Raw genomic sequence first — 27,236 nt, 5'->3', positions numbered from 1 at the left:
CCGATATGAAACTCCTTTACCATGAAGCTGTAGGAACTCTGTGCTTGAAGTCACAGTAAATTAGTTCATTTTCCTGAAAGAAATATTTTACCTCCCTTAACATTAGTGTTCAGATCCCTTGTTTTTAACCCTAAAATGTCAATGGAAAAAAAGAAACCCTATCCTGTACTCTTTCACATTTGAAATGTATTAGATGTGCTTTTATAGTGTTTGGCTTTTTTGGGTCAGAGAGTGAATGATCTGAGAGGATAGGTTCTGTGGAAGGTTTCAGGGAATGTAATTTCTTACCAAGGCTACTGCTGGGAGTTGGTATATGCTATTAACTGCTTTATAGGATTTGAATTTTCATATACATGAATATATATTCAATATATTCATATATACCCATTAATATATATATGAATTTAATGTACCAGCTGGGTACTCCTCGAGTATGGTCCTTGACGCTGGATGACTATTGGGAAGCACATCTGGACAAATACAGAAGAGTGTGTCCTTTTTGATATCCAAGGAGAAAATAGCTTTGTTTCCCTGAGGGGTCACCCTAGGTTGAGTCTACCTTTTTGGATCCCTAATTGAGATGTTGTATGGAACACAGTCTGAGATTAATTTAACCATGCAGGTTCACTTTCCTGGTCCTCTTTGACAAAGTGAATCTTTTCTTTTCATGCTTACCAGCAAGAACCTTTGATTCTTGAATAGTGTAATTGTAGAGGAAAATAAAAAATATAATCAGTTTCTTTTTTTTTTAAAAGATTTTATTTATTTATTTGACAGATCACAAGTAGACAGAGAGGCAGGCAAAGGGAGAGAGGGAAGCAGGCTCCCTGCTGAGCAGAGAGCCTGATGCAGGGCTCGATCCCAGGACCCTGAGATCATGACCCGAGTTGAATGCAGTGGCTTTAACCCACTGAGCCACCCAAGCACCCCTATAATCAATTTCTTAAAAGTCTAATTTGATTACTTTGTTGTAGGTTGTCAGAACCCTAGTATTTTTTTTTTCTTTCTTTCTTATTTGTCTTTTCCTTTGGTCATTTTACTTGTAAATATTTTTTTATAGTGATGAATGTGAAGGAGGTGAAACATAAATTAGCTTTTTTTTTTTTTTTTAAATCTTGCATGCATCTGGCTTGAAAATATACATGACTGGGGAACTATGAAAAAGGAATTGGAAGTATTCCAATAAGAGTTTTATGTTGTTAAAAAAATGACAGCTTTGGGACGCCTGGGTGGCTCAGTTGGTTGGACGACTGCCTTCAGCTCAGGTCATGATCCCGGAGTTCTGGGATCGAGTCCCGCATCGGGCTCCCAGCTCCATGGGGAGTCTGCCTCTCCCTCTGACCTTCTCACTCATGCTCTCTCTCACTGTCTCTCTCTCAAATAAATAAATAAAATCTTAAAAAAAAAAATGACAGCTTTATGTTTCCATACTGTTTACTGGACACTTAGTTTGACCACTTGGGAGTCTTTTAGGTTTTAGAGTATTTTCTTTCTCAAATTGAGTTTGATTTTAGCATATTTGAACTTTTCATTGATGCCTCATGAGGTGCAGTATTTTTTTGTGGCTAATCTTTCCTTTTTCATTTTCAGCTGATCCCATTAAGATACTGATGCCGTCGCTGTCTCCTACAATGGAAGAAGGAAACATTGTGAAATGGCTGAAAAAGGAAGGTGAGCAAGTACACTACTAATGCCCCGTGTTATTTCGTTGTTTTGGTTTCTTTTCTAATCCGCTATATTATCCAACACATGAAATAAATCACATCCTCCGCTAGTTATTTTAAGTTTGCTTAAATAAACTTTTCCCATGGTAATGTATAATGTAGGGAATGTTTTCTGGGTTCAACCTATTATCTTTTCATAAGCAGAGAATGGTTAAATATTTTGAGACATGTTTTTCTGAATTTTGGTTTTTATACTTATTTTTTAGTGTCAACATCATAAATTTGTTGATCTCCTTAAGTTAATTTGTGATTTTATGGCGATCCTATCTGTGTGTGTGTGTGTGTGTGTGTGTGTGTGTGTATTTCCTGAAGCTAAGCAAGTTGATTATAAACTTCATTGGCAAGAACAAATAAGAATAATAGAGAAAACTCTCAAGAGCAGTAGAGGATTCTAGCCCTACTAAATTTTGAAATGTATTGCTATGCCTCCATCATACAGAGGGACAAAGGAATGATTAATGTGAAGGCATCTGGAGAAGGAGACTTTGTATTTCTGGTTGATGCTTTCTCCCCACCCACCATCTCTGGTCATTGCCACGTGTGGCAATAGAGTAACCTTCCCCGGTGCAGGTATTGACTGGGACAGCTTCCTTCCGCATTGATGTAGCTGTGTTTCCCTCTGCTTTACTCATTCTGCAACATGTTTAACTTTTGTGGAGGAAAGAGGTTGTTAGATATGCAGAGAAATGGACCATATGAGCTTGCACAGCCGTTATTATGCTTCAGCTTGAAAAATGATGAAACAAGTGTTAAAAACTGAAAGAGGAAAGCTTAGTATGACATAACTTGGGATGCCTTTTCTGATTCCAGAGACTAGCCCTGGCAAGGACTTGTATGTGACTTGGTGGACACAGATGTTATCCAGGCAAATACTGGTATTGAGTGGTCCAGTCTAGCACTTATAAAATAACATTGAGAGAGTTTAGGCAGTAGATGAGAATTCAGTCTGACAGTTATCCTGTGATTCCAGGAGATAGAGCCATTCATGGTTTCACTTTTGCCAATGATGACAGATGTGGGGATTGGGAAGAAGGCTACAAGTATTTACTTCTGAACGGTAGCCAAATAAGCTTGAGAGTTTAGGAGGAGGCCTCAGTTCTTTGAGGGAGACTGGGGTGTAGGTAACGCAACAAGATAGATTAGAAAATGGGCCTCACAGCAGGAATTTGGGACTAGAGATTAGACCAATATGGAGGTTAGGAGGTGTGGTACAGTGAGGCAGATGGCTATGACTGGTTCTTGCTGTGCTAGGTACCACATCTGGTTGGAAACACTACTTAATTCTGTTGCTCAGTGGGGAATGTCTTGATATGTCTCCTTTTCCTTCTATGACTAGCATGTAATTGGAACACACCCAGCAACACAGTAAGTGGTTGATTAGTAAATATATTGGCAGGGGAAGAATAAGCCAAAAGCAGGAAACGTGACAGGGATCTAAGCTTTGGAGATGAGGTACTGTTTGACCTGGCCCTTGTAGGGGTTTTGTTTTTTAAAAAAAAAAAAAAAAAAGGTGTGAAAGGCCATCCTGGGTAATGTTAACATTTTGGCAAAGTGTTGGAAGTGAGATATCATGACATGTGTTTTGGCAATAGTAAGTAGTTCAGGCTGCATTAAGGGCATAGCGTGTGTGAGGTCATATAGATTATAGGAAGGATATTAAATACTAGTCATCAGTCTGTGAGGGTCTTTATCCTAAAACCAAGATATAGCCACACTCATGGTTATTTTATAGGAAGTGGTTTCTATGTGCTTTCTTGAGCCTTGTTTGTGGCATTACACAGAATGGAGAGGCCCTAACGGCAATCTAGTGTCAAGAGCAAACTCTAAGTCATTTAATAGCCCCCTTTTCCCACTCACATTGGAAAGGTCAACCCTGAGGACTTCCAGTCACTATGACCATCTAAGCAATAGGGTAAGGCTTCTGCTCACTACTAAGTAGAAAATTATAAAGCAAATTTCCTAATGGTAGATGGTGCTTAAATACAAGAAAGGGGAATCATCAAATGCTAGCAGCACCCACAGTGGTGAGTAGGAATAAGAGCCATGTGCCCTGTGGTGGCCGGAAGTGGAAAGAATAAATGAGATTGGGCACAGGTGTTTTTGAGGGAAGAAGGAGAGAGCAGGAGGAGGGAAAATCAAGAAGTTAGGTTTAGGCTTTGATATGGTAAATTTGAGATGCTTATTAGACATTGAAGCCAAGGTATTGAATAGATGATTGGTTGTAGGATTTGAAGTTCATGAGTGAAGACTGACTTAGAGATAGAAATTTGAACGTCATCAGTATTATATGGATGGAATTTAATGCCATATCATAGATAACAGGTGAATTCATTTATTTGACTTGAGATCTCTATGGAATAAAGAATGCTTACTCCCTTGAAAATTTGCTTTCATATCCTGCCTCTTGAGGCTGTGAGGTCCACATTTATAATACTTGAATTTTCTCGAAACCCACAAGCAGAGGTAAAGTAGTTCTGGGCTGATAATCTTTCTGGATTACCTGGCAGAAGCCATTATTTTGGAAAGACACAGTGTCCAGTCCAAGCCGTACAAGATTACTAGATAAAGTCCCACTTATGAAGAGTTCACAGTCTTTAATTTAATAATATGCATGGAAGCAGTCTTTTAGGAGCAAAGGGCATGAGGCATAACAAGCAGCAGGTCCAGACCTACAAGAACTTCAGTTAATTAGAATTACTAGATACATAAAACTCTTTGAAATGACTACACATGTAAGAGAAGGAATTGGAAATCTGAAAAGAAAAAAAAAATCTGAAAAGAGACACTCTCCAAAAAGTTCAAGCAGATTTGAAGAGGACAAACAGAACTTCTAAGAATGAAAAATACTGTCTCTAAAATTAGAAAACAAAAAACTTAAGGTTGGGTTAAGGTGTAACTGAGCAAAGAAGTTCAGAAGTTCAACCTGAGAAAATAAGTTTGCATGCAACCCAGAGATTATGATAAAGCAGTAGATAAAATATGAACTAGAAGTTGAGACATGAGGAATAAAATGAAAATCACCCAGTAATCCAATAGCAGTAATTCTAGGAGGAGAAAAAATTGAATGAGGAAAAGGTAATATTCAAGGCAAAAGTGGCAGAGAATTTTCTAGAATTTGAGGAGGACATAGATCACATAAATGAAAGAGCCAGCACTTCATTAGGAAGTACTCTGAGCAATTGGCTCTGCATGGCTGCTATCTTTTAAAATAATTACCAGTATCTAAGGAAGTTTCACCTTTATAAATAATGTAATCAATTGGAATCTATTTTTAGGTGTCTTTTTCCTGATGAATTACAGAGCTTTGGCTGTTTCCACATTCAGTATGACAGAGTGTTGCTGTCATTACATAATGATTCAGACACAGAACAGCCTTTTAGAGTTATTATAAAAAGATTAAATTTTTTCACATTTTGAGGCAAGTAGATAAGAAGGATTCTTTGACCACATTTATCTTTCAGACTTCCAGCTCACTGGCAACCTGATAACTTATTCACATCCATTAGAATACAGAGAGTATGATGAAGAGCCAGGAGACATATGGTCTCATCATTCTGTTCTTTTTTCCTTTTGATGACAATGTGCTATTTTCACATAGGACAAGCCAGGATATGCTATAAGCCCCTGGAACATGTTTCCCTGAAGGTTGCTCTTCAAATTGTGTTCTGCCAACTGAAGAGAGATGTTCCTTTACTAATATACTATAAATAATTGAGAGTAATCTTAATCTTTGGTCTTTAGTAATTCATCGTCTTCTTTCTTTAATGATCTTTTAAGCATACTAATACTATAAATAATTGAGAGTTATCTTAATCTTTGGTTTTTAGTAATTCACCATCTTTTCATTAACATTTATGTACAGTACACATGTGACTATACGTTTGAGTATGTGTGGGGCTTGATACATTTATGATAACTTGGTTCAGTCATTCTGTATTAAAAACATTTCAGTTCTTGAATCAAACTTTATGTATACCATTTTGTCTTATTAGCTGTGTTTTTAAAAAAATTTGATCTTGAGATCTTTTTAATGCATGGTCACTGTTATTTGAAACAATGAGTTTAGACCTTCAAATGTTAAGAGGATTGAATTTTTTTTTTTCAAAAAAAAAAAAAAAAGAATAGTGTTTACCTAATCATAAGTCTAGTTTATTTTTAAGGCTAATGATCTGATAACCTTTAATGGATAGCAGTTCAGCCTTAGAAACTTTTAATGATTTCTTGAAACTTTGAGATCCTTTAATTCACAACTATTATTACTGATGCTTTGAGGGGTGTTGGGAGGGTGTGTGTTTTAAGCTAAGGTGATAAAGGTTCAATGAAAGGAACTTTGGCTTGGGAATCACAGTTTGTCTTTTGGGGTTCCCACTTTGCCGTGAAATATCCAGGAGTCGAACTAGTTAAAATCTAAGGTAATATTCCTAGCTTTAGAATTCTATGATAACTCAATTTCATTTTGTTTTGTCAGTCTTGGAAATATACAGTAATATATAAATTTTTCCCATTTTTGTTGATCTAATGAATGTTAACAAAGCAGTTTTCTAATGAATGTTATAACACTTAATTTTAGTCTGGGATTAAGTAAAGAATATGCATTTTAAAATTGGTGGAGAAGCTACTTCAAAAGTGATAGGTAACATGTACAATATCAGAATCTCTTGAAAGGTAAACTGAAGTCTAATTCCACATCTTTTTTTATAAGTTTGTTATTTGGAGGGAAAAATGTGCTTCAGATATTTTCAGCTTAATGAGCATGGATATAGCTTATTTTTTCATCAATTGAAATCAAATCTGTTAAAATAACAAAAGGAAGAAAATAGTCGTGTGTCCGCCCTTTTGTGAGAGAATATTTGAGGGTATGAAAAACACTGTTTTCTCTCTTGGGGTATTTCAGGGCATACCATGAAATACTGGAAGAAAAGTTGGTGGAGGTAGTCCCACAAAGTACTTCCTTAGTCACGGTGTCTGGAACATAGCGTGGGCTTCCTCAGTGATGTTGGCTGCTGCTGCTGCCCTCAGAGACTGTCATGTTATGTGGACATTCCTCTTGTCATGTGACTGGAAACTGCGACTCTCAAATAGCTTTGGTATAAGTCTTTAGACAATATCTCATTATGTGGAGTGTATAATTCTGAAGTAAAACTGCGTTGAAGGAGTTCTTCCCAATTGAAAGTGTAATCACAAGGTACCATTGGGGAGTCCCATGGGTCTCTGAATTCTACTGAAGAAGAGCTCCCATGTCTGTTATTTCTGGGGATTTGTATCCATGTTTGTGGTACTAGAATGGAAAACTGTTGAAACATGTGTTTCATAAACAGCTTCACCATTTTTTTCAGTCTGTTACTATTTTAGCAGCTTTATTGAGGTATAGTTTACATACCATAGATTTTGCTAACTTTAAGTGCACAATTCCATGGTTTTTAGTTAGGTAGAAGGAGTTGTGCGACATCACCGTCCAGTTTCTCAGAACATTTCTGTCACCTACAAGATCTCGGGTGCCTGACTGCAGTCACTTCTTTCTCCCATCCGTAGTGTGATCTGCTTTCTGGCTCTACAGTTTTGCCTTTCCTGGGCATTTCATGTAATAGACTCCTATAAGGTGTTGTCTTTTGTGACTGGCTTCTTCCGTTTAGCATGATGTTGGGGTTCATCCATGCCATAGCATTTGTCAGCAATGTCTTCCTTTCAGTGTTGAACAGCACTCCTTCTGTGCTCTTCTACATTTATTGTTAATATTGCTATCATGTCAGGATTTTAGAATTGGTGGATGCAGTTACTGATTGCCGCTTTATTTAATAGAACTTTGTATGGCGATGGAAATGTTTTGTGTCTGCCCCATCCCATATAGTGGGTGACCCCTAGCTACCTGTGTGTTGAGCACTTGAAAGGCAACATAATAACATGTAAAGGGTCAGGAGGTTGTAAGGGAGGTTGACTTGGCCCAGCCATTTCCTTCTGGTAACTGCTATTCCTGCCTTTAGCTCTCAGGGCAGGGCCTCAGATAGCCTAGGAGCACAGTTGTCTGGGGTCTTTGGTCATGCAAATCATATTTTGTGTGTGTGTGATGAGGTGAACAGGGTTGACAGACACTGACTAGAGGCCCCTCCTTTGTCTTCCCACGCTGCTATAAGCCCGGATTGGGTGGGATGGCCATGGCCTGCTTGTTTGTACTCTTTGGTCACATTAAGAACTTCTTGAAGCTGGTCTGTCTGATTTTATTATTATTTTTACCGTACTGTCTTGTACAATGTCATTTACATACTCAACTAGTAAGTATTTGTTGTGTAAACCATTGAATTATTTTTCTCAAATCATAGCTGTCATTATGCTTCAGCTTAGTACTGAGAAGAGGTTTTTTCCTTACAGAGATGTGATTTCCTTGGTCTTACAGATAAAAGCTAGCTTCTCCCCCATTACCACAACCATATACACCTATACACCTTTTGAATAAAGACTTTTATTCTTAATTTTTGACAGGACAAAATTATTTTGTTAAAGTCACAGGCTGTTATTTACTTCTTAAGCATGACCATTGTGTTTGATCAAGACTATACTTCATACCCAGAATTTAAAAAAAGAAAGGGAAACCTCTGGAACTCCAGGCCTCAGCTCCGGCAGCTGCCCATCTGGACAGAGGATCCAACGATGATGCTGGCTTCGGTGCTGGGGAGCGGCCCCCGGGCGGGCCTCTGCTCTGGCCCCTCCTGGGGCCCGCACTCTCGCTCCGGGCCCGCTCCACCTCGGCTGCTGACATGCGCCACGAGGAGATGGGGCGGGGACACTGCAAAGCTGCCATCTCCTGCAACATGGCAGCTGAGGAGCCGTCTATCACCTCGCACCATCCATGATGTTCTGTCGGCTTCTCGGCCTTCTCCTTTGGACTACAGACTCTTTTTGGACAGAACCACGTCTTCTCGTGTTGATAACCAGTGCTTAGTATGATGCCTTATATACTAATGGGTGTTGGATGATCTGTTTGAAAGGATAGTACGGGATAGGGAGTGAGAATGAGTCCTGGTTCTTAATGGTTCTCAATAACATACCGAATGTTTTTATCTAAAGATGTTGTGGAGTCTTTGAAGATGTATATGAAGAGTTAACCTAACATTTCCAGTTCCATGATCTTTTTTTAACAGCTAGGCTTTCAAAACCTTCCTGAGAGAGACATTAAGTAATTTGGTCAAGATTACTTGTACATGTCATAGCGTGGAATCAGACTTGTGTCTGAGTTGGAAAAGTTCCTTGTAACTACTCTGCTCCGCAGCTTTTCTCAGTTATAGCACTAACTTGTTAATCGAGGCCAAAACTGAGGATATTTAGAATCATCATGGCTTTTTATTAGTCTCAAAATTTTCTTTTGGTATTTATGTTATGTTCGCTTATTGATAGCTAGTACCTTAGTTTCATAAAATTAGGGATAATGTGCCCTTATATAGTAATGCGATGTTTCAGACTTTGCTGTGGTTTCTGGGGAAAGTTCACTGTGTAAAGGATTGATCCTTCTCTATGTTTCTTTCCATTTTCTCTCTCTTGCCATTCTCATATAGCAGCTACATGTGTGTTAACACGAATTAGGTGTATATACAGTTAAAACACCCTAAAAAGGAAATAGGCTACCTGAGCTATTAACTGTTAGGAGCATGCCGCAAATCAAATGTTAGAACCAAACGAAATATAAATGATAGTTTGGTGTATACTTTATGATGACATGAGGATTTGTGAAATTACTGCAGTTTTTTTTTTCTTCAGGTGTTTTAATCGCAAGCTCATTATGTATGAAACCCTAACTAGAGTCCAGGGTAATGAGGTAGAATGTAAAACACTTAAGATGTATCCTATTCATATGGTGAGGAAGCTCATAGCAAGGTAAACAGAGAAAAACTCAATTGAAAACAGAAAGTAACAGTAGCAACATGACATTTTAGAATGCAATTTGTGATTCATTTCAAATTAATTACAACTGTTGTGGGAGTTCTGGAATAGGAACAAAGTCATCTAGATTGATTGATGGCTGATCTATGGTTTGTTTCTGTGTGTGTGTATGTGTGTGTGTGTGTGTGTGTGTGTGTGTGTTTATGTGTTTATCTGTGGTTCTTAAAGGGTGTTTGGAATTTGCAGTAGGTGAGCATAATTGATAAAACATTCTACTGTTTTCTTATGGGGAGAATTTCTAGGTGTCTAGAAGATGTATTTAATTGCTGCGTTGCCTAGTTCAATTGTTTTTTTCCATGGTTACTACAGAATCATAAGGGTATGTTTTTTTTTTTTTTCTTTTTGAAATACAATCTATTTTAACTATGAAAACATCTGTGAAGTGTTTAAGATGATATAATCTGCTTTTTCTGTGTGACATACAGGATTCCGTTTGGGTCTGATTTGTGCTTACCTCACCAGCCTAACCTCTCATTGCTTCTCTCAGGTACTATTAGCCAGCTCCTCCAAAGTTTCCTGTTCTCTTTTGCCTCCTGGGCTTTGGGTATGTTGTGCCTTCTGCTTGGATCACTGCTTTACTTGATTGTCTTCTCATCTTTTCAGGCTCAGATTATCTATATGTATAAAGAGTATGTATATGATACACATAATTCTGTAAATAAATAAATATTCTTTTTTTAGGAAGCTTTTCACCTTGCAAAAACTAAATTAGATATCCCTCCTGGATGTTCCTATAGCATCCTAACTTGGCCTAATCCCACCATAATCTCCAGTTAATTTCACTAGATAGTAAGCAAGCTTGAGGTTAGAATCTTAACCTCCCCCCACCACTGCTGTATCCTCAGTGCCCTACAGAATTTTTTTTTAATTTTATTTATTTATTACTTGACAGACAGAGATCACAAGTAGGCAGAGAGGCAGGCAGAGAGGAGGAAGTAGGCTCCCTGCTGAGCAGAAAGCACGTTGCGGTGCTGGACCCAGGACTGTGGGATCATGACCTGAGCCGAAGGCAGAGGCTTAACCCACTGAGCCACCCAGGCGCCCACCCTAAAGCATTTTTAATAAATATTTTTTGAGTAGAAAAATCTCTTTGGGATTAGGCCAATAATCTCCTTTTAGGTGTTTCATAAATATCATCTAACAGATAATGTTGATTCCATTAAAATAGTTTATATTGGCAGTTCCAAACTGTTTTAACCGAAGATAATATAACCATCTATGTGACCATCTTGGTATACAGTGTAGTTTCTGTACAGTGAACTTCCTTCCAGAGCATATTTATTGTAATGTTTTAGATTTTTCTTCATGTTCTTTTATTGAGTGTGCCTATGAATACTGCTGTATTAGCTGTTTTTTGGTATATGTGGGAAGGAGTGTATTTGCATATTACATGTTTTTCTGTACCTATATTTTTATTCTGGTTTTGTTTTAGGTCTGTCTCTGTAAGCCACGTTTGTCCAGATTTTATTTTTTTTTTTGTATTCATTTTGGTAATTGCTGCTGCTTTTAGTAGGTTGTTTTAATCTATTTATATTTATTACAATTACTGATACATTTGGACTTATTTCTACAATTTCGGTGTATTTTTAATTTTTTTCTTTTCCACATGTCTGTCTTCAGTTGGATGATAGTTTTTATTTCATTTTTCCTCTGCTTTGCGGAATGCTGTAGATTATATTTCTACTTGAGGGTGTACATCATTAAGTATTTTGGATGCATATTTAAGTCTTGGTAATAAAATCTAGAGTTATTTAGCATTTTTCCTGCCTATTTATATCAAAAGTTCTTTGCATGCTTTAACCATCAACTAAACATTTTCTTATCCAGCTCACTGTTTTTAAGAGTTTGAGTTTTACATTTTTTAAACCTCGGAAATTAGCTTTTAAATGACTCATAGTTACCATTCTATCAATTTCTGTAGCAACTTGTTTCATGTAGTCCATTGGTCCCCTCCTGTGTCCATTTTTCTTCTTGATGAACTGCATTTTTTAATAGCTCATCAATAGGTGGTATTTCTTAGCCTTTTATGTCTAAAGAACCCTTTCCTTTAGTCTCTCTCTCTCTCTCTCTCTTTTTTTTTTTTTTTTTTTTAAATGAAAGAGAGGATGGGGTAAGGGCAGAGGGGAAGAGAGAGAAAGAGAGAGAGAGAATATTAAGCAGGCTCCACACTCAGAGCAGAGCCTGACACAGGGCTCGATAGCACAGCCCACAACCCTGAGATGATGACCTGCTGAAATCTAGAGTGAGACACATAACTGGCTGAGCCACCCAGGTGCCCCACTTTTCCTTTATTCTTGAATGATGGTTTGGTTGCGTATAACATTCTAGAAAGTTAGTTTTCCTAAGCTTTTTGAAGATATTACTCCATTGTCTTCTGATCTTTATTACAGCTTCTGAGAAGTATGCTCTCTGTAATTTCCATTGACGTAATCTGGCTTAATTTTCCTCTGATAGATTTTAAGGTTGTTTTTATTGTATAGAATTATTGTATGGCATTTCACTGCAGTGTATGTACTGTGGAGTCATACAGTCTAATACTTTTTTTCTGCTTAATTTTTTTAATGAGGTATAAATTTTAGGAAATATGAGCTCAATTAATTTTTACATGCACGTATAACCAGGTTACCACCACCTAGTCAAGATTCATAATATTGCCAGCAAGCTACAAGGCTCCCAGTGCCCCTTCCTAGTCAATACAGTGTAGTTTACAATGCTCTAAACTCATTCAGAGCTCTTTCATGTTGAGGATATGTATTTTCCATTGTAGAAAATTCTCAGCAATTATCTTCTCATGTATTGCTTTTCCATTATTCCCTCCAGTCTTCTCTTGGAAAATCCTTTAGACAAACATTGCAACCTCAATCTGTGTCTCTTACTGCTTTCTTCTATTTTTAATCTTCTTCTCTGCATGTAGTACATTCCAGGTAGTTCCTTAATGCTGCCTTCAATTTACTAATTCACTTTACTATGTCCAGTCTAGAATACATCCCATTGATTGTTTCTCTTTATTTCAATGACTGTATTTTTCATTTCCAAGATTTCTAATTAGCTTTTTCCTTCATATATGATGTCATTTTGTTTCGTTTCTGTACATTGTTTTTTATCTCTTGTTCTCGTGATGGATCTTTTACCTTCATTTGTATTTCTGAACATCCTCAGAATACTTACTTAAAAATCTCTGGCAGGTTGCACTGAATGAATTACATCTGAAATAAATTTCTGTTTCCATTATTGGTTTTGTGGTTTTCTTTCTTAGCATTAAATTTCTTAAAATGTTTTGAAACTATCTTTCCTTCCTTCCTTCCTTCCTTCCTTTTTCTTTAAAAAGACTTTTCGTTTGTGTTTCAGTGTCTTTCCACCTGCCCCCCACTCTTCCTTTCCCCACCCCCAGTCTAGGAATTTTGCTGTTGATACTGGAGGTATCAGTAGATGCAGTAATGGAGCCAGAGAGTGGCTTGGCTCAGATCCTGGTATTGAGGTAGTGTTTTATTCCCTACCTTCCTAGACCTACAGTTCTGATTAAAGCCATAATCCTACACTACAGGTCTTGATTGCCCCCTTTATTGGCTTCTGCTATGAGTAGAAAAACTGACCCACCCCAAGCTTTAAGAGGACATTCTGATCTGCAACCATGTCTGCAGCAAATCACTTTTTGTTTTCTTTATTCCAAAGGAAACCACTGCATTCTCCCTGCTAACTTTTCCCCCTCCCTAGCCCCTCCACCCTCACCTGCTTCTAGATCCAGAAACAGCAAGTCAGGTCTTGCTCAACATTTTTGAGTTTCCATATTGTTTCTGTTGTACAGAAATGTTTCTTATTTGACCTCAGTTGTGTCTTTGACGTCTCTTTTTGTTTAATATGCTTTATTTATTTATGCTCTGCAGTGCCAACAGGGTTTCTGAATTTATGCTACAGTGTTAACCCAGAAGTGGTATTAATTGTAAAACTTTTCTCCTCGTGGAATAATAGTCAAAATATATTAAAAAGAAAGGAATAGGTCTGGAATGGATTTGTTTGAAGAGTCTATGCATTCATTGCTATTGTTTCTAAAATGTGATTTCATTTTTAATATCTGTTAATAATCTTTTGTAATTGCTATTTTTATTATAACAAATGTAGTTTATGTCTATTATAGAGCTTTTGGAAAATACAACAAACCATACACACATGCAAACCCACTCACATACACAGTGAAAATTACTTGTAGTTCTACAGCCCAGAGCTAGCTACCAGATATTTTGGTATTCATTATTAATGTTTTATGCTCTTAGCACACACTCCAGCCCACATAATTAACATTCGTATTTTAAAAAACAAAACAAACCCAGTCTTGTTTTGTAGGTGAAGCTGTGAGTGCTGGAGATGCCTTATGTGAAATAGAGACTGACAAGGCTGTGGTTACCTTAGATGCAAGTGATGATGGCATCTTGGCCAAAATAGTGGTAAGTTTTTATTTTGATTGTCTTCAACGGGATGAAGATCTCTTAAGTGTGAAGTTCCTTTTATTTTTACCACTGTATTTGTAGTGTTGTATTATCTGTATCTACATAGTATGTTTTTATCATTTTTAATTGTATTTTTTAAATTTATTTTTAAAAATTTTGTTTATTTGAGGGAGAGAAAGAGAAAGCACGAGCAGGGGGAGGAGCAGAGGGAGACAGAGAATCTCAAGCAGACTCCATGCAGAGCGTGGAACCCAGCCTGGGGCTTGATCTCACAAACCTGACATCATGACCTGAGCTGAAACCAAAAGTCAGACACTCAACTGACTGAGGCACCCAGGTGCCCCGTGATTGGCAAATTCTTTAACCTCTCTGTGCCTTTTTCTTCATAATAAAGTAGAGTTAATAATAATATATGCACCATGGAGCAGTAGTAGAGATTGAGATAATACATATACACTCATTACAAGACTTGTCACCCACCAAGCATCAATAAATATTGCTACTTTCATTATTATTATAATTACTCACTCAGCTCTTGGTGACCATTAGCCCCTATGTCAATCTGTATGTTTATCTAATAACTTGTATTGGTTGTTTGCAACTGAACAATAAATATCCATTCATGTCTCTGTAGTTTGGTTTGCACATCTGCTCGAAGTCCATTGTTGATATGTTTTTAATTCTGAGATACTGGCTGTCCTCTGTTTTGGGAATGGATACAGCACCTTCCTTTGTACATTTCACCCAAATGTTATATAGTCTAATTAGATGTAGATCTAGACATGGTTTTTCACTCGTGTTTCTTACTAGAAAATCCTTTTCCCTCTTTTCATCATTTATATGCTGCTTTTTACATTCTAATTATCAAACTTCCTTTACTTGTCATCTACATTATTAACAGTGTTGAAAATACTTCCTTGGAGGAAATATGAATGAAAAGCTAAAATTAATGAGGAAAATATAAATATTCATACCAAGAATAGTTTCTTCAACTAATTTATGCAGCATTTTAAAAAAGGGAAAGATTGTTTGAATTACCATATGTAATAAACCCAGCTACATTTTATTGTGTATGCTTTTGGCAAGCTGTGTTCTTGGCCCTGGCTCTGGATTGTTTGACTATGAAAGGCTTCCAGAATTGATAGCTTTTCCCACTTAGCTGCTTAGTAATGCATTTCAAATTGCTAGCAGTGTTAGAGGTCGGTAGTGCCTGTTCATCTGGGCCCTAATGCTCTAAAAAGGTAGGGGGCTGAGGGGAGGGTATGATTAATAATAATATGCACAAATGGCTACTTCTTGCCAAAGAAAAGATTGTATGTGTATTTTAGGGCTTTATGGCTTTATTATTATTCCACATGTGTTTTGAATAATAGGAATGGGAGTATATGCATGTCAGAATGTAACAGTTTTATGGAGAAAAAAAATCAAAGTGATACTAGGTGATATCCCTGGGGTTTTTAGTCTTTCACCCCTCTCTACTCTCAGCCCTCCCACCTCCATGTAGGTTGCACTTTTGTCTTTCATTGTGGAACAGTTCTCATATGAGTACATATAAACTGATTTTAATAAGAATACTTATACGAGATCTTTACTTTCAGAATCAAGGAGTTGGAGATTAATTAAAAGGCAAGTGATGATAGAAAGCTCTAGTTTTTAGCTTGCACACATTTTTTAAACCATTAGAAATTTTAACTATCATGTTCTTCATGGAGATTTGTTTGCCTAGTGTTTGAAAGGATTTTGTATTCTTCCCCTCCCCCTGCCCATTTTCATATCTCTTTGTTCTCATTCGTAAGTTTTGCATCCGATTTCCATTTTATATGAAATAATATTTATTATGTTTCAGTTAGAATCAGAAAAAAGCTTAGAAGCTTTTAATAATGTTAATAAAGAATAATTGCTGTCAGTGTAGATAATTTTAGGATTTATTTCCAGTTTAGTTCAGCTAATGAGAAAGTTGTTAAATTCTTACTTAATTACTAGTAAATTGTACAGAAAACCTTAAATTTTTACACATGTATCAGTTCATAAGCTTAGTCTTAAATTAATTCAGCAGGCATTTTAAGTGATGTTAATAAAGTAGAATATTAGGATGACCTATTTGGGGGTTTTTTTGTTTGTTTGTTTGTTTTAGAGGGGTGGGTGGGGGAGGGCAGATGGAGAGGGAGAGAATCTTCAGCAGGCTCCACGCCTAGTGTGGAGCCTAATATGGGGCTCCATCTCACAACCCTGAGATCATGACCTGAGCTGAAATCAAGAGTCAGGTGCATAATTGACTGAGCCACCCAGGAACTCCTATTTGAAGAATTTATTAAAGATTGTCTTGTTTGGCTTCTAACATTTTAAGGTTATTATATGATTTATTACAAACCAGGATACTTTTGGGGATGAAAAGGTTGTATGACCTTAAGATTATTTAAATGTACATAATTTTTTGACATTTTAATGTATTGACTGTCAAAACATTCATTGATTTTTATAACATTGATAGACCATTATTTTTCAAAATCATTTTCAAGAACAGAATTCTTTCTGAAAACTAAAATCCACGAATATTAAAGCAAAATTTTAAAAAGTCCTTCCTTTAGGGACACCTGGCTGGCTGAGTTGGTGGAGCATGCCACTCTTGATCTCTGGGTCATGAGTTCAAGCCCCATGTCGGGAGAGTTTACTTAAAAAGGAAAAAAAATGCTTCTTTTTGTTGATCATCCTAAAATTAAAAAGTAACAAAGAATATTTTTGGTACTATTCATGTTCTTCAGTTTCTTAGCTGCATCTCACTCTAATACTGTGTCACTGGTGTTTTTCTAAAGAATCTATTTTTTCTTTTTTTTTTAAATGTATTTTTTCAGTATGATTTTATTGTTAGGTCCCTTTCACCCTTTATTTTTCATTAAATTGCCTGAGTCAACTTCAAAGTTGCATTTCATTGTTTGAAAGTTTATGGTTGAAATTGGACATTGTGAGACCTTCAATTGATTCTTCTCTGTAGACAATAGCATTTTTAATTGAGAAAATAACCCTCAAAGTTCAAAGCAAATTCTACTAAATGAGAGATAGTCTCAGTTCTAATTTTTTCCTGTTGAAATGGATAAATGACATATTAAAGTGGTAGATGAGTCTGTGTTCCCTCTGAATTAAAAGCTAACTGAACTGTAATCCGGTCTATATCTTCCTCTCTGTTAAGCTTGTTTTTTAAAGTAGGAGCATGATCTTGAACTGCTGTATGATAATTTTGGTCCTGTGAATGCAGTTTACGGATTTGGTACTTGGAGTGTTGAATGCTACCTGTAATGTCAGATTACATTTGAATTTTGGCTTGGATACCTGCTGGTCTTACGATTTTGAACAAGTCGTTTTAACCTTTCTGTGCTTGTTTCCTTATCTCTACTTGAATATTAACATCACTTACCTCCTAAGGTTGTTAGGAGAGTTAGATGAGTTGACACAGTGCTAGAACAGTGCCTGGCACTTGACTGCCAAACTGTTAGTCAAGGACTTAATGAGTGTTTTTTCTCCCCCTCTGCATTTTTAACTTGTCATTGATTTGTTTCAGCTTCAGTGTTTCTTATGTATTTTCCTTTCAGACTGAAATTCATTGTGCATGTAAGTTAAAATGTTTATCTTAAAGGATATAGACAGTTTCAAACTATACGATGGTATATCATATGGAAATCGATGGAAAATACCTACTAAGGTTTCAAACCCGATCAGTCAGTCATATGACTGCTTCTCTCCCCTCACCACAGTGCATACTCCTTCTGTGCTCAGCAGCTCTCACACTATTCGATTTTACAGAAGAAAATATTTAACTTACTGATTATTTTTTAACTTCACATCAAAACACAGTTTTTACCACCACCTTTATTGGAGTGAACTCCCTCAAATAATTTCTCTGTTGGGAATTTCTGCTGTATAGATCTTGTCTCTCGACTTCCCCATCTCACATCCTCGGGGACACTGATGAGCTTGGGCCGGCTGTCTTTAGCACATTTGCAGGTGATTCATGTCAGCCTAATGGAATGTTTCTTGTAAAGAAAGAGGCTCCATCCTAGGCTCTGTCCCTCGGGATGGAGTTCAGCCCATGTATGGGTGTTTGGAGAAGTAGGTGCCCCAGGCTTCCCACCTACTGTCCCATGTTGCTGTCCACTCCCCAGTCCTGCCAGCCTGGGGAGTTGGGGTGGGCCTTGAGGTGAGACTTTCCAACACTTACCAAAGGGCACTCCTCTGAAGTTCATTCTTGACCCGTGTTGAGTTTGGTTTTTGTTTTAAAACAAAATTTGTATTTAACATCATATTAACTCATCTTTTTGACATAATAGTACAAAAACTCCGAGTAGTACACAGAACTAAAGCTTTTTATTTTAGTGTGTTGACAGACAGCTAAACAAATTGTTCTTGAGCTGTTTATTATTTTTTCACAGCTTGAAATTCATTAGATACCCCTATATTCTATACTCTTTTCTTATATATATGTTTTTTGCTTCACCGAAGCATTATTTCTGTTCTCCATCAGTAATTAATAAACTTAAAAAGCTTCCTAAATCCCATGGTTTATGCCTTATTTATTTTTAGAATAGCGTACATACTATTAAGCATCAAATTTAATGTTAATCAGAAATGTCAAGCCCATTTTAGAGTTATGTTCTTAGTTAAAATTACTATATTAGCGAATAGCCTACAGCCTCTCATTCTATTATTCATTAAATTACATCTGTAATGAGAGTTATTTAATGTAATTGAAAGAGAATAATAAAAATTTTAAAGGAATGACATTTTCTTCCAGTACTGAACTTTAAAAACATTGTCATCTGAAGTTTCCCTAGGAACTTCTCTTACTAAGTAAATAAAAATCAGCCCTTTCTTTATAAGTTAATATGTTGAAATGTTTGAAATACATAAGTTTTTTTAGAATTCAATCTTACTTATCCTTTTGACATTAGCTATGAAAGATTGATTAGCTGAGACACCACCGTGTTTCTGATGTACTTGTAAAAATTCATGGGATTTTATTTTATTTCTCAGGTTTTGTAAATAGATATGTATGGGAAAAATTAAGTGTAAGGAAAGACAGAAACCAGCATTAACCAGAGTAGTTAACCTATTCTGTTTCTATGATGGGATATGCTTTTTTCCAGAGACTAAGTTTACAGAATACATTTTACATTAGATTAATGTTAGTAATAGGACTGATTTAGGGTACTTAATTCATTGTGAGCTCTTGGGATTCCTAAGCTATTGTAACAAGAAGCTATCTGGGAAAGACAAATAGTTGAAGTAAACCACAGTCTTCTGGTTTGGATTTGTACAGCTTGACATCAAAAGGAAGATGGTAATGATTGCTCTTAGAGGAGAAATTCTAGTGTTTTGTTTTGTTTTTTTCCAGGATGTAGCATTAATAACTGGGATGGGAAGAGCAGTGAAGGAAGGTATACTGGGGAGCAGTAAGAAAGGACAGTGTTGGGTGGAAGGAGGAGGCAGGCTGACTTAGAAGCAGATTTTAGCTCAAATTAAGAGATCTTTCTAATCAGTACAGAATTACCCAAACTACTTCATATGATCATAGCCTTTCCATCTCTGCAATTATTTTCTTTTTATAATACAGGTTGAAGAAGGATCTAAAAATATACGACTAGGTTCACTAATTGGTTTGCTAGTTGAAGAAGGAGAAGACTGGAAACATGTTGAAATCCCCAAAGATATAGGTCCTCCATCACCAGCTTCAAAACCATCAGTGCCTTGTCCTCCACCCGAACCACAAATTTCTCCTCCTGTCAAAAAGGAACACACACTGGAAAAACTGCAGTGAGTATGTTTATTTGGATGCTGATGTTTAAAAAAAAAAAATTACAGCAGCTTTTAGGATATTTTTATTATTGTCATATTTAAAACATTTCTGCACCTTACGTAGGAAGTAGGTGATCTTCCTTTTTTCTCTTAGGTGACTGAGGCCTAGGATGATTATTTTACTCTCATTATTCATTCAACAAAGAAATAGTTATTGAATACCTGTCACTTTCCAGGTAGTATGAAAACCCTGCTCACCTGGTGGAGAACAAAGCAAATAGTCTGTGTCCATGTTGAACTTGAAGTAGGTTTTAGGATTATAAGATGGAATTCAGTACACCAGGCTTCATACTGTGTTTCTGTCCATGGAATTCTAGTTACTGTAATGGGAATTACAGTTCTAAATGCATAACTGACATAAAATGGAATTGGTATCCTAACATGCATTCCTTTACAACTATACTGCATTTGAATGTCGGGCACAGACTGGAGCTCAGTTTTGGCCCTGTATAACACACAGACTTAGTAAACACCATTTCACTTCAGCCTTACATAGCTTTCATTGATGGATTCGGAAAATTTTAACAGGTTCATTTATTTAATATTCTCTGTACAAGATTACTTTTTCTTTATAAGAAAAAGTTCTTAAGAAAGGTCCTCTTAAGAACCGCTTTTGAACTTAAAACACAGATCCTTCAGCATCTTAAAATGTTTTTCCTTAAATTGCCAGTATCAGTTCTTGTCAGTGATTTTGAAGTGCTGAGTTTTAAATTTCCATCCCCCCACACAGCATTTCTCCCTGTGTTGCTTTAAACCCCTTTATTTTTTCTTTCATTTATCGTGGAAATCAGAAGGTAGAATCAGGGAGGGACTTAATTGCTCTTCTCCTTAGGCAGAGATCATGGCGTGTCCTCCATCATTCTGTGAAGATCCATCACTAGAGACTTAATGAATGTGCAGCCCGGAGGTATAGAAAAACCAGCAGACCTGGGGCACCTGGGTGGCTCAGTCGTTAAGCATCAGGCTCTTGATCTCAGTTCAGGTTTTGGTGCCAGGGTCGTGAGTTCAGGCCTCCTGCATTGAAGCCCCATCCAGTGTGGAGCCTACTTAAAAAAACAAAACAAAACAAACAAACAAACAAAAAACTCCTCAGACCTCAGAGTCTCAGTGTTGGCCCACACAGTGATTTTTTTTTTTAAATAAATTTTTGAATGAGTTGTAGTTAATCTTACATTAAGAAATCTAAAATTTCAATTTCTTTTAAAGAAATCTGAAGATTGATAGCACTGAGCCCATATCACTGAGAGCTATTTCTCTGAAATACAGCAAGCACAACATTTGTTCTTCTCCATTTCTTGGTTATAAAGTTCGGGACTTAGCCCTTTGACTCATTTTCTTTATCTGACTGTATAGTCTTTTGTGTTTGCTGCTTTATCTAAACGTCTTACCTGAAAAGTAGATACTTAGTAGTTGTGTCACTGCTTGGTGTATCTGTTTCCATGTCTAACAATCAACATAAGTTTTTGCCACTTACTCTCCTGGAGTATATGTGAAATAAAAATGCTTTCATGTAAATAATAATGACTTTTAAAAATACATGAGTGATCAAATTCAGCAACACAAAACGACCAACCCAATTAGAATAGGCAAAGTACTCAAATGTACATTTCATCCAAAGAAGATGCGTGAATGGCCAATAAACATGCAAAAAGATGCTCAGTGTCACTAGTCATGAGGGAATTGCCAGTCAGTGCCACAGTGAGCTACCACTCCACATTTACTGGATTGGCTCCTGTTAAAAATAGTAATAATGTATTGATGGGGATATAGAGGATGAACCTTTGTGCACTGTTGGTGGGAGTGTGAAATGGTACAGTCACTGTGGAAAACAGTACAGCAGTTCCTCAGAAAACTAAGAATAGAATTACCATATGACCCAGCAATTCCTTCTCTGGGTACACACTCAAAAGAATTGAAAGCAGGAACTCACGTTGATAATTGTACAGAGGCCAAAAGGTGAGAACAACCCAGGTGTCCAAAATGTGCTATATACATACAATGGAATGTTAATGTTACTCAGCTTTGAAAAGAAAGGAAATACTGACAAACATACGATGATGTGGATGAACCTTAAAGACATTAAAGTAAAATAAGCCAATTACAAAAGAACAAATACTGTATGATTCCACTTTTATGAGTTACCTAGACTAGTCAAATTAGTAAAGACAGTAGAATGCCAGCTGCTTGGGGCAAGGGGGTGGGGCAGGAATGGGGAGTTACTGTTTACCAGGTACAGAGTTTCAGTTTGAGAGAATGAAAATCCTGGAAATGGATGGTGGTGATGGTTGCACAACAGGGTAATTGTACTTAATGCCACTCAATTGTATGTAAATTGTAAATTTTCTGTAAATTTTTACCCCACAGAAAAAAATGAAGGAGCAGTGTAGTTAGTTCCTTATTGATGTGTTCGATGAGGAGCCATGTGTGAAAAGTTATTAGTCAAAATAGAAGCTCTCTCCTTTTGAATATATACTCTTATTAAAAGAATATTTTGAAATAGTAACGAATTAAATTTGTATGAAAATGTTTGGGTGGTAAAATAAACCAAATTAGTATGGATTAGTTTATTTGACTGTGACTATGGGAATCATTTTAACTTTATTATAAATTTTTATTTTTCTAATTATCAGTAAAACTGTTGATGTTTAGGTATATTTGGTTCAAATTAGAGTGTTTATTGGTTTTCTTAATCATCACGTTTTCTTCTTAGGTTCCGTTTAAGTCCAGCTGCCCGTAATATTCTGGAAAAACATGCCCTGGATGCCTGCCAGGGGACAGCCACTGGCCCGCGGGGGATATTCACCAAAGAGTATGTTTGTGCTTTTTCTAATAACCAATTCCATTAGTTATCATGATCATCTTTTTCTGGAAGTATTTAAAGAAGAGTTTATTCAGTGTTAGGATTTAAAAGGACATACACTGTTCTTTTGTATTTTCAATTGCTTTTGTGAGTGCAGATTTGTATTCTGTGCAAGACTTATTTCGGAGTAATTACAGCATTAGTGAAAAATGGTTCTGATTCGGTAACTAAGCCAGATCCTTAGAAATAGTGATAAATGCCCAAAATTATAGAGTGCAGAGTGATGAAACTTTATATTGTTTTACGTTTGTTTGAAATAAGCTTAAATCACATTTAAATTTTTAAAACCTGGAAATACCCTTTTAAAAACAGTTTCATTCTTACCTGTTTGGATTTTAGTCACTTGTATGATCAAAGTGATTTCCATATGTGGTTGGCTCTTTTTTGGATTTTCTTTTCAATTCCACTGTCCATGAGTTGCACCTAATTTGTTCAGTACCACACTCTTAATTATAAATACTTTATAGTAAGGTTTAAAATTTGATAGAGTTTTCCTTGTTCTTTTTCAATAGACTACTTTTCTTGGTTTATTCGTATTTTATTATCTTTCCAAATGAATTTTAAACAATTCATTTGCCCTGATGGTACAGGGGAATGATGGTGTTTTTATTGGGATTGTATCACATTTTACAATTAACTTGGGGAGGGATTGATGTCTTGATGATCCTGAGTCTTCCTATTCAAGAATACTGATACGTTTTTCTATTTGTTTACATTTTGTTTCTTTTAAGAATGTATGAGAACAGGGGAGCCTGGGTGGCTCAGTGGGTGCCTTCGGCTCAGGTCATGATCCCAGGGTCCTGGGATCAAGCCCCGCATCGTGCTCTCTGCTCAGTGGGGAGCCTGCTTCCCTTCATCTCTCCCTGCCTGCCTCTCTGCCTACTTGTGATCTCTGTCTGTCAGATGAATAAATAAAATCTTAAAAAAAAAAAAAAGTGTATGAGAGCAGATGGTCCCTGCTCTATTGAAACTTAGTCTAGCGGTGAGGACAAAGATTAATCCTTTAGACATATGATCGATGTAAAATTGCTATAGTGGTGTGTATTATTTTAGAAAGAGAGAGAGTGTGAGGAGGGGGCAGAGGGAGAAGAAGAGAGAGTCTTAAGCAGACTCTGCACTGAGCACAGAGCCCAGAGCAACGCTGAGATCGCTGAGACACTGAGATCATCACCCTGAGATCATGACTTAAGCTGAAACCAAGAGTTGGATGCCTAACCATCTGCACCACCCAGGTGCCCCTCTGTTACATTTCTATTGGTGGTAGTAACTCAAATTGAGTTAACATTTTAAAGCAGTATGCTTATTCCCCATTTACTATTGATAAAAAGTGATCAGTAATATCAGCTAACATTTCTTAAGTTGAGAAAGGTTATGAAATTAAGTGGCAGTGCTGGACCAAGGGACATTTCTTTTTTTTTTTTTCACTAGATTATTTTACTCTTCATTAAGGCATTGATTTAGGGCGCCTAAGTGGTGGCTCAATGGGTTAAGTGTTTGCCTTCGGCTCAGGTCATGATCTCAGGGTCCTGAGATGGAATCCAGCATTGCATAGTGCTTCCTGCTCAGTGGGGAGTCTGCTGCTTCCTCTCCCTCTGCCCGTTACCCCTACTCATACTCATTCTCTGTCTCTTTCAAATAAATAAATAAATAATCTTAAAAGAAAAATAAAACATTGGTTTATTTGGGGGTATTTCTTTTATGTGAGCAATCCAGGCTTGATTCTTAGGTAGCCTCATTTACCTGTATTACAGCTGTATTGATATGTTCATCAGACATGTGTATGTGGTTCTCTTAAATACCGTGAGTTCTGCCATACTGCATGCGGCGTAAATGAGCTGTCCTGACCCATGACTGAAAAGTAGTATCCTAGACTGTGAAGTTTTAAAGGAGTTAAAAAGTTTCACTTAGCCATAAAATGTTAAAATTAAGTATCTTCATAGCCAGTTAAGCCTAGATTTTCTCCCATATCCATCCTATTATTTGTCCCTTGATTTATTAATCTACCAGTCTGTGTTTTAGTAAGCTTTCCATAAAAATGGGATAAAGCAACTTTTTTTGTAACCAAGTAGACTTACCTGTATTTCTGAGGGATAGGACCGAGAGTCTGTATTTAATTCATTAATCATTGATCAAGATTTGGTGAAATCTTTGGTAAAGTAATCATAGTAATCATAGCTGTACCTTGGATTAATTCCACAGATTTGTAGAAGATACATTGGAACAGAAAAAACCTTGAGGTTAGGAGATAAATGAATAGGCTTATAAAGTAATTCAGGTGAAAGATAAAAAATGCTTGAATGTAGGTAAAAGAAGTAGAAGGGAGATTATTGATCTAGACAGTGTTGTAAGGACAAATCCAGAAACTTTCATAAAGGATCAGATGGGGAGCCTAGACCAGGATAGCAGCAAATCAAGGAATGAATTTGGGATTTTGGTCCGGATAATGAAATTTTGGCTCCATAAGTGCAAGTAAGGGCTTTGGGAAACTGTTTGTCTTGGTGGAGTGAGTGATGTGTTACCTCTGAAGCCTGTCATCAGAGCAGACAAGCCCACAGGCATAGGGATCAGTGAGGTGAAGGTTATTTGCAGGCGATATTTCGGGACTCGAGAGGGAGGTTTGGTAGGTAGTAGAGCAGTAGTTATAATTGAAATAATCAGGAGGTAAACATTTAGAAGGCAACTTTTCTTGTGTTGGAGGATATCCAGGAGCTGGATAAAAAGTTAAGGTATAATCCGAGAAAGATCTTGAAGTCGGTTATTAGGTGATATTTTAGAAGGCAGTGCAGTGGTGTGACAGCAGAGGAATGCAGTAGCCCTTTCTTCCTTTCGCCCTTTTTTTCCACATGTGTTTCCTATATATATTTATATATATATATATATATATATATATATATGACGAACAAATAGCGCTTTTTTTTTAAAACCTGAATTGAAGTTATAATAGTAATGTAATATTTATTAAGGAAAACAAAATGGTATTGTCTTGCTGTATACCCAAAGGAAGCACTATTAAAGTAGAGTTATATTTTTAATATTTTTGCCATCTTCCTCCTCCTAATTTCCGGTTTTCTTTCCTGTCCTTATTCTTTAACTTTGCACCAGAAGAGAGTCAGCCTTTGGTCTTCAAAATCTGACACATTACAAAAGATTTCATGAGAAAAATTGATCCTGAAGACATGCATTATTTAGGATTTTTGCTTTGTATACTGCTAAAGATGCCTGTGTTTTAAGTTTAATATTAAGGTGGACTTCGGAAAAAACTTTGGCTTGCTGTCACCTACAGAAAAATCATCTTCTGATAAGACTGAAAAATCGCAGGCTAAGCTTCCCTCAAAATACCTCAGCACAAATTCTTGAAATTTGGAGGGACATCTTTGCTTCTTCCACTGTCAACTAAAAATGCAAGCAGAATAGAAAAATCAGTTCCAACTGCTGTGGAAGTGCCTCTGATCCATTGTGTTTATGAAGTAAACTCAGTGTTACGGTTGCTGTTTTAAATGTTGCAGCAGAGCAAACATATTGCTGAAACATATTGCTTAGAATGTATGTTGCACAAAGGCATACAGACTTGACTTTGCCTTTGCATGTGATTATTTTAGGAAAGCTAGTGCGGGGTCCACAATTAGAATACATTTAAGTTCTTTGCCTGTAACCTATTATCTTTCGTATATCTGTGTCTTAAGTCATAGCTGTAACTAATGTTTGTATTCATATCATAGCATGAAAAACTCTGATAGGTGTGACAGGGAAGTGTGTAGCATGTTTTCAGTGGTGTTTCTTTTTAAAACTACGTCATAGCCCACCCAAATGAATTACTCTTTAAAGGATCCTCATAGAAAAGGTTCTACCCTGAATGAATTACCAGGGTTTCTTCTGCCTTTGTGCAGAAGTATGTGGCGTATTTGTTTTTCTCCTAATTTTTAGAGCTTTCAGTGCCCACCTAATTCTTAATGTAGAATCTTATTCATTATTTCATGGACAGAAATCATTAAAAGCATTCTCTGCATTATAGAAAATAAATTGTTGGCTGTTACTAAACAATAATGAACATTTATACTTTATGACGTATGTAAGTGTAAAATCAGCAGTGAAAGTTTACTGTGAAGCAGTGGCCAGAATTGATTTCCTGTTTACTTGGTTATGATTATTGACTTCTCCTTACTTTTATTCTTTACCAAGAGCCTTTATACCCAGGAATCTTAATTACTACAAGAATGAAGCCAAATTGCCTATTTCTTGACAAAATAGTAAATAGTAGTTATGCTGTTAGTGAAATAAAAATGTGTCAGTTTAGTGTGACCAATCTTTTCTTAAATAGACGTATTCAGACAACTGTTATTATTGTTTGTTTATTTTTAACTCATGCCTGAGAGTAAACTGGTGATCCCCATATAAAGAAATGGGGCGGGTAGGCGGTGCCTCGGTGGC

The 27,236-nt window shown here is 36.6% G+C and overlaps 1 protein-coding gene across 2 annotated transcripts in view; it reads left to right on the top strand.

Annotated features, from left to right (window-relative positions):
* LOC111150192 (pyruvate dehydrogenase complex component X) overlaps positions 1-27,236 on the top strand; it is a 67,471-nt gene that overhangs the window by 15,762 nt on the left and 24,473 nt on the right. Inside the window, exons 2-5 of one of the 2 annotated variants that reach the window (XM_022507595.1) lie at positions 1,591-1,671; positions 13,998-14,098; positions 19,707-19,906; positions 22,659-22,757. In XM_022507595.1, the coding sequence (XP_022363303.1) occupies positions 1,591-1,671; positions 13,998-14,098; positions 19,707-19,906; positions 22,659-22,757 (481 nt within the window). The remainder of the gene's footprint in view (positions 1-1,590; positions 1,672-13,997; positions 14,099-19,706; positions 19,907-22,658; positions 22,758-27,236) is intronic. The other variant, XM_022507596.1, reaches the window with a different exon arrangement.

This window comes from Enhydra lutris, unplaced genomic scaffold, assembly GCF_002288905.1.
Source record: "Enhydra lutris kenyoni isolate GAN:26980312 unplaced genomic scaffold, ASM228890v2 scaffoldscaffold22, whole genome shotgun sequence".
In the NCBI taxonomy this organism is placed as follows: Eukaryota; Metazoa; Chordata; class Mammalia; order Carnivora; family Mustelidae; genus Enhydra; species Enhydra lutris.
Note: the sequence above shows the minus strand (reverse complement) of the source record. Positions and strands in the feature narration are given on the sequence as shown.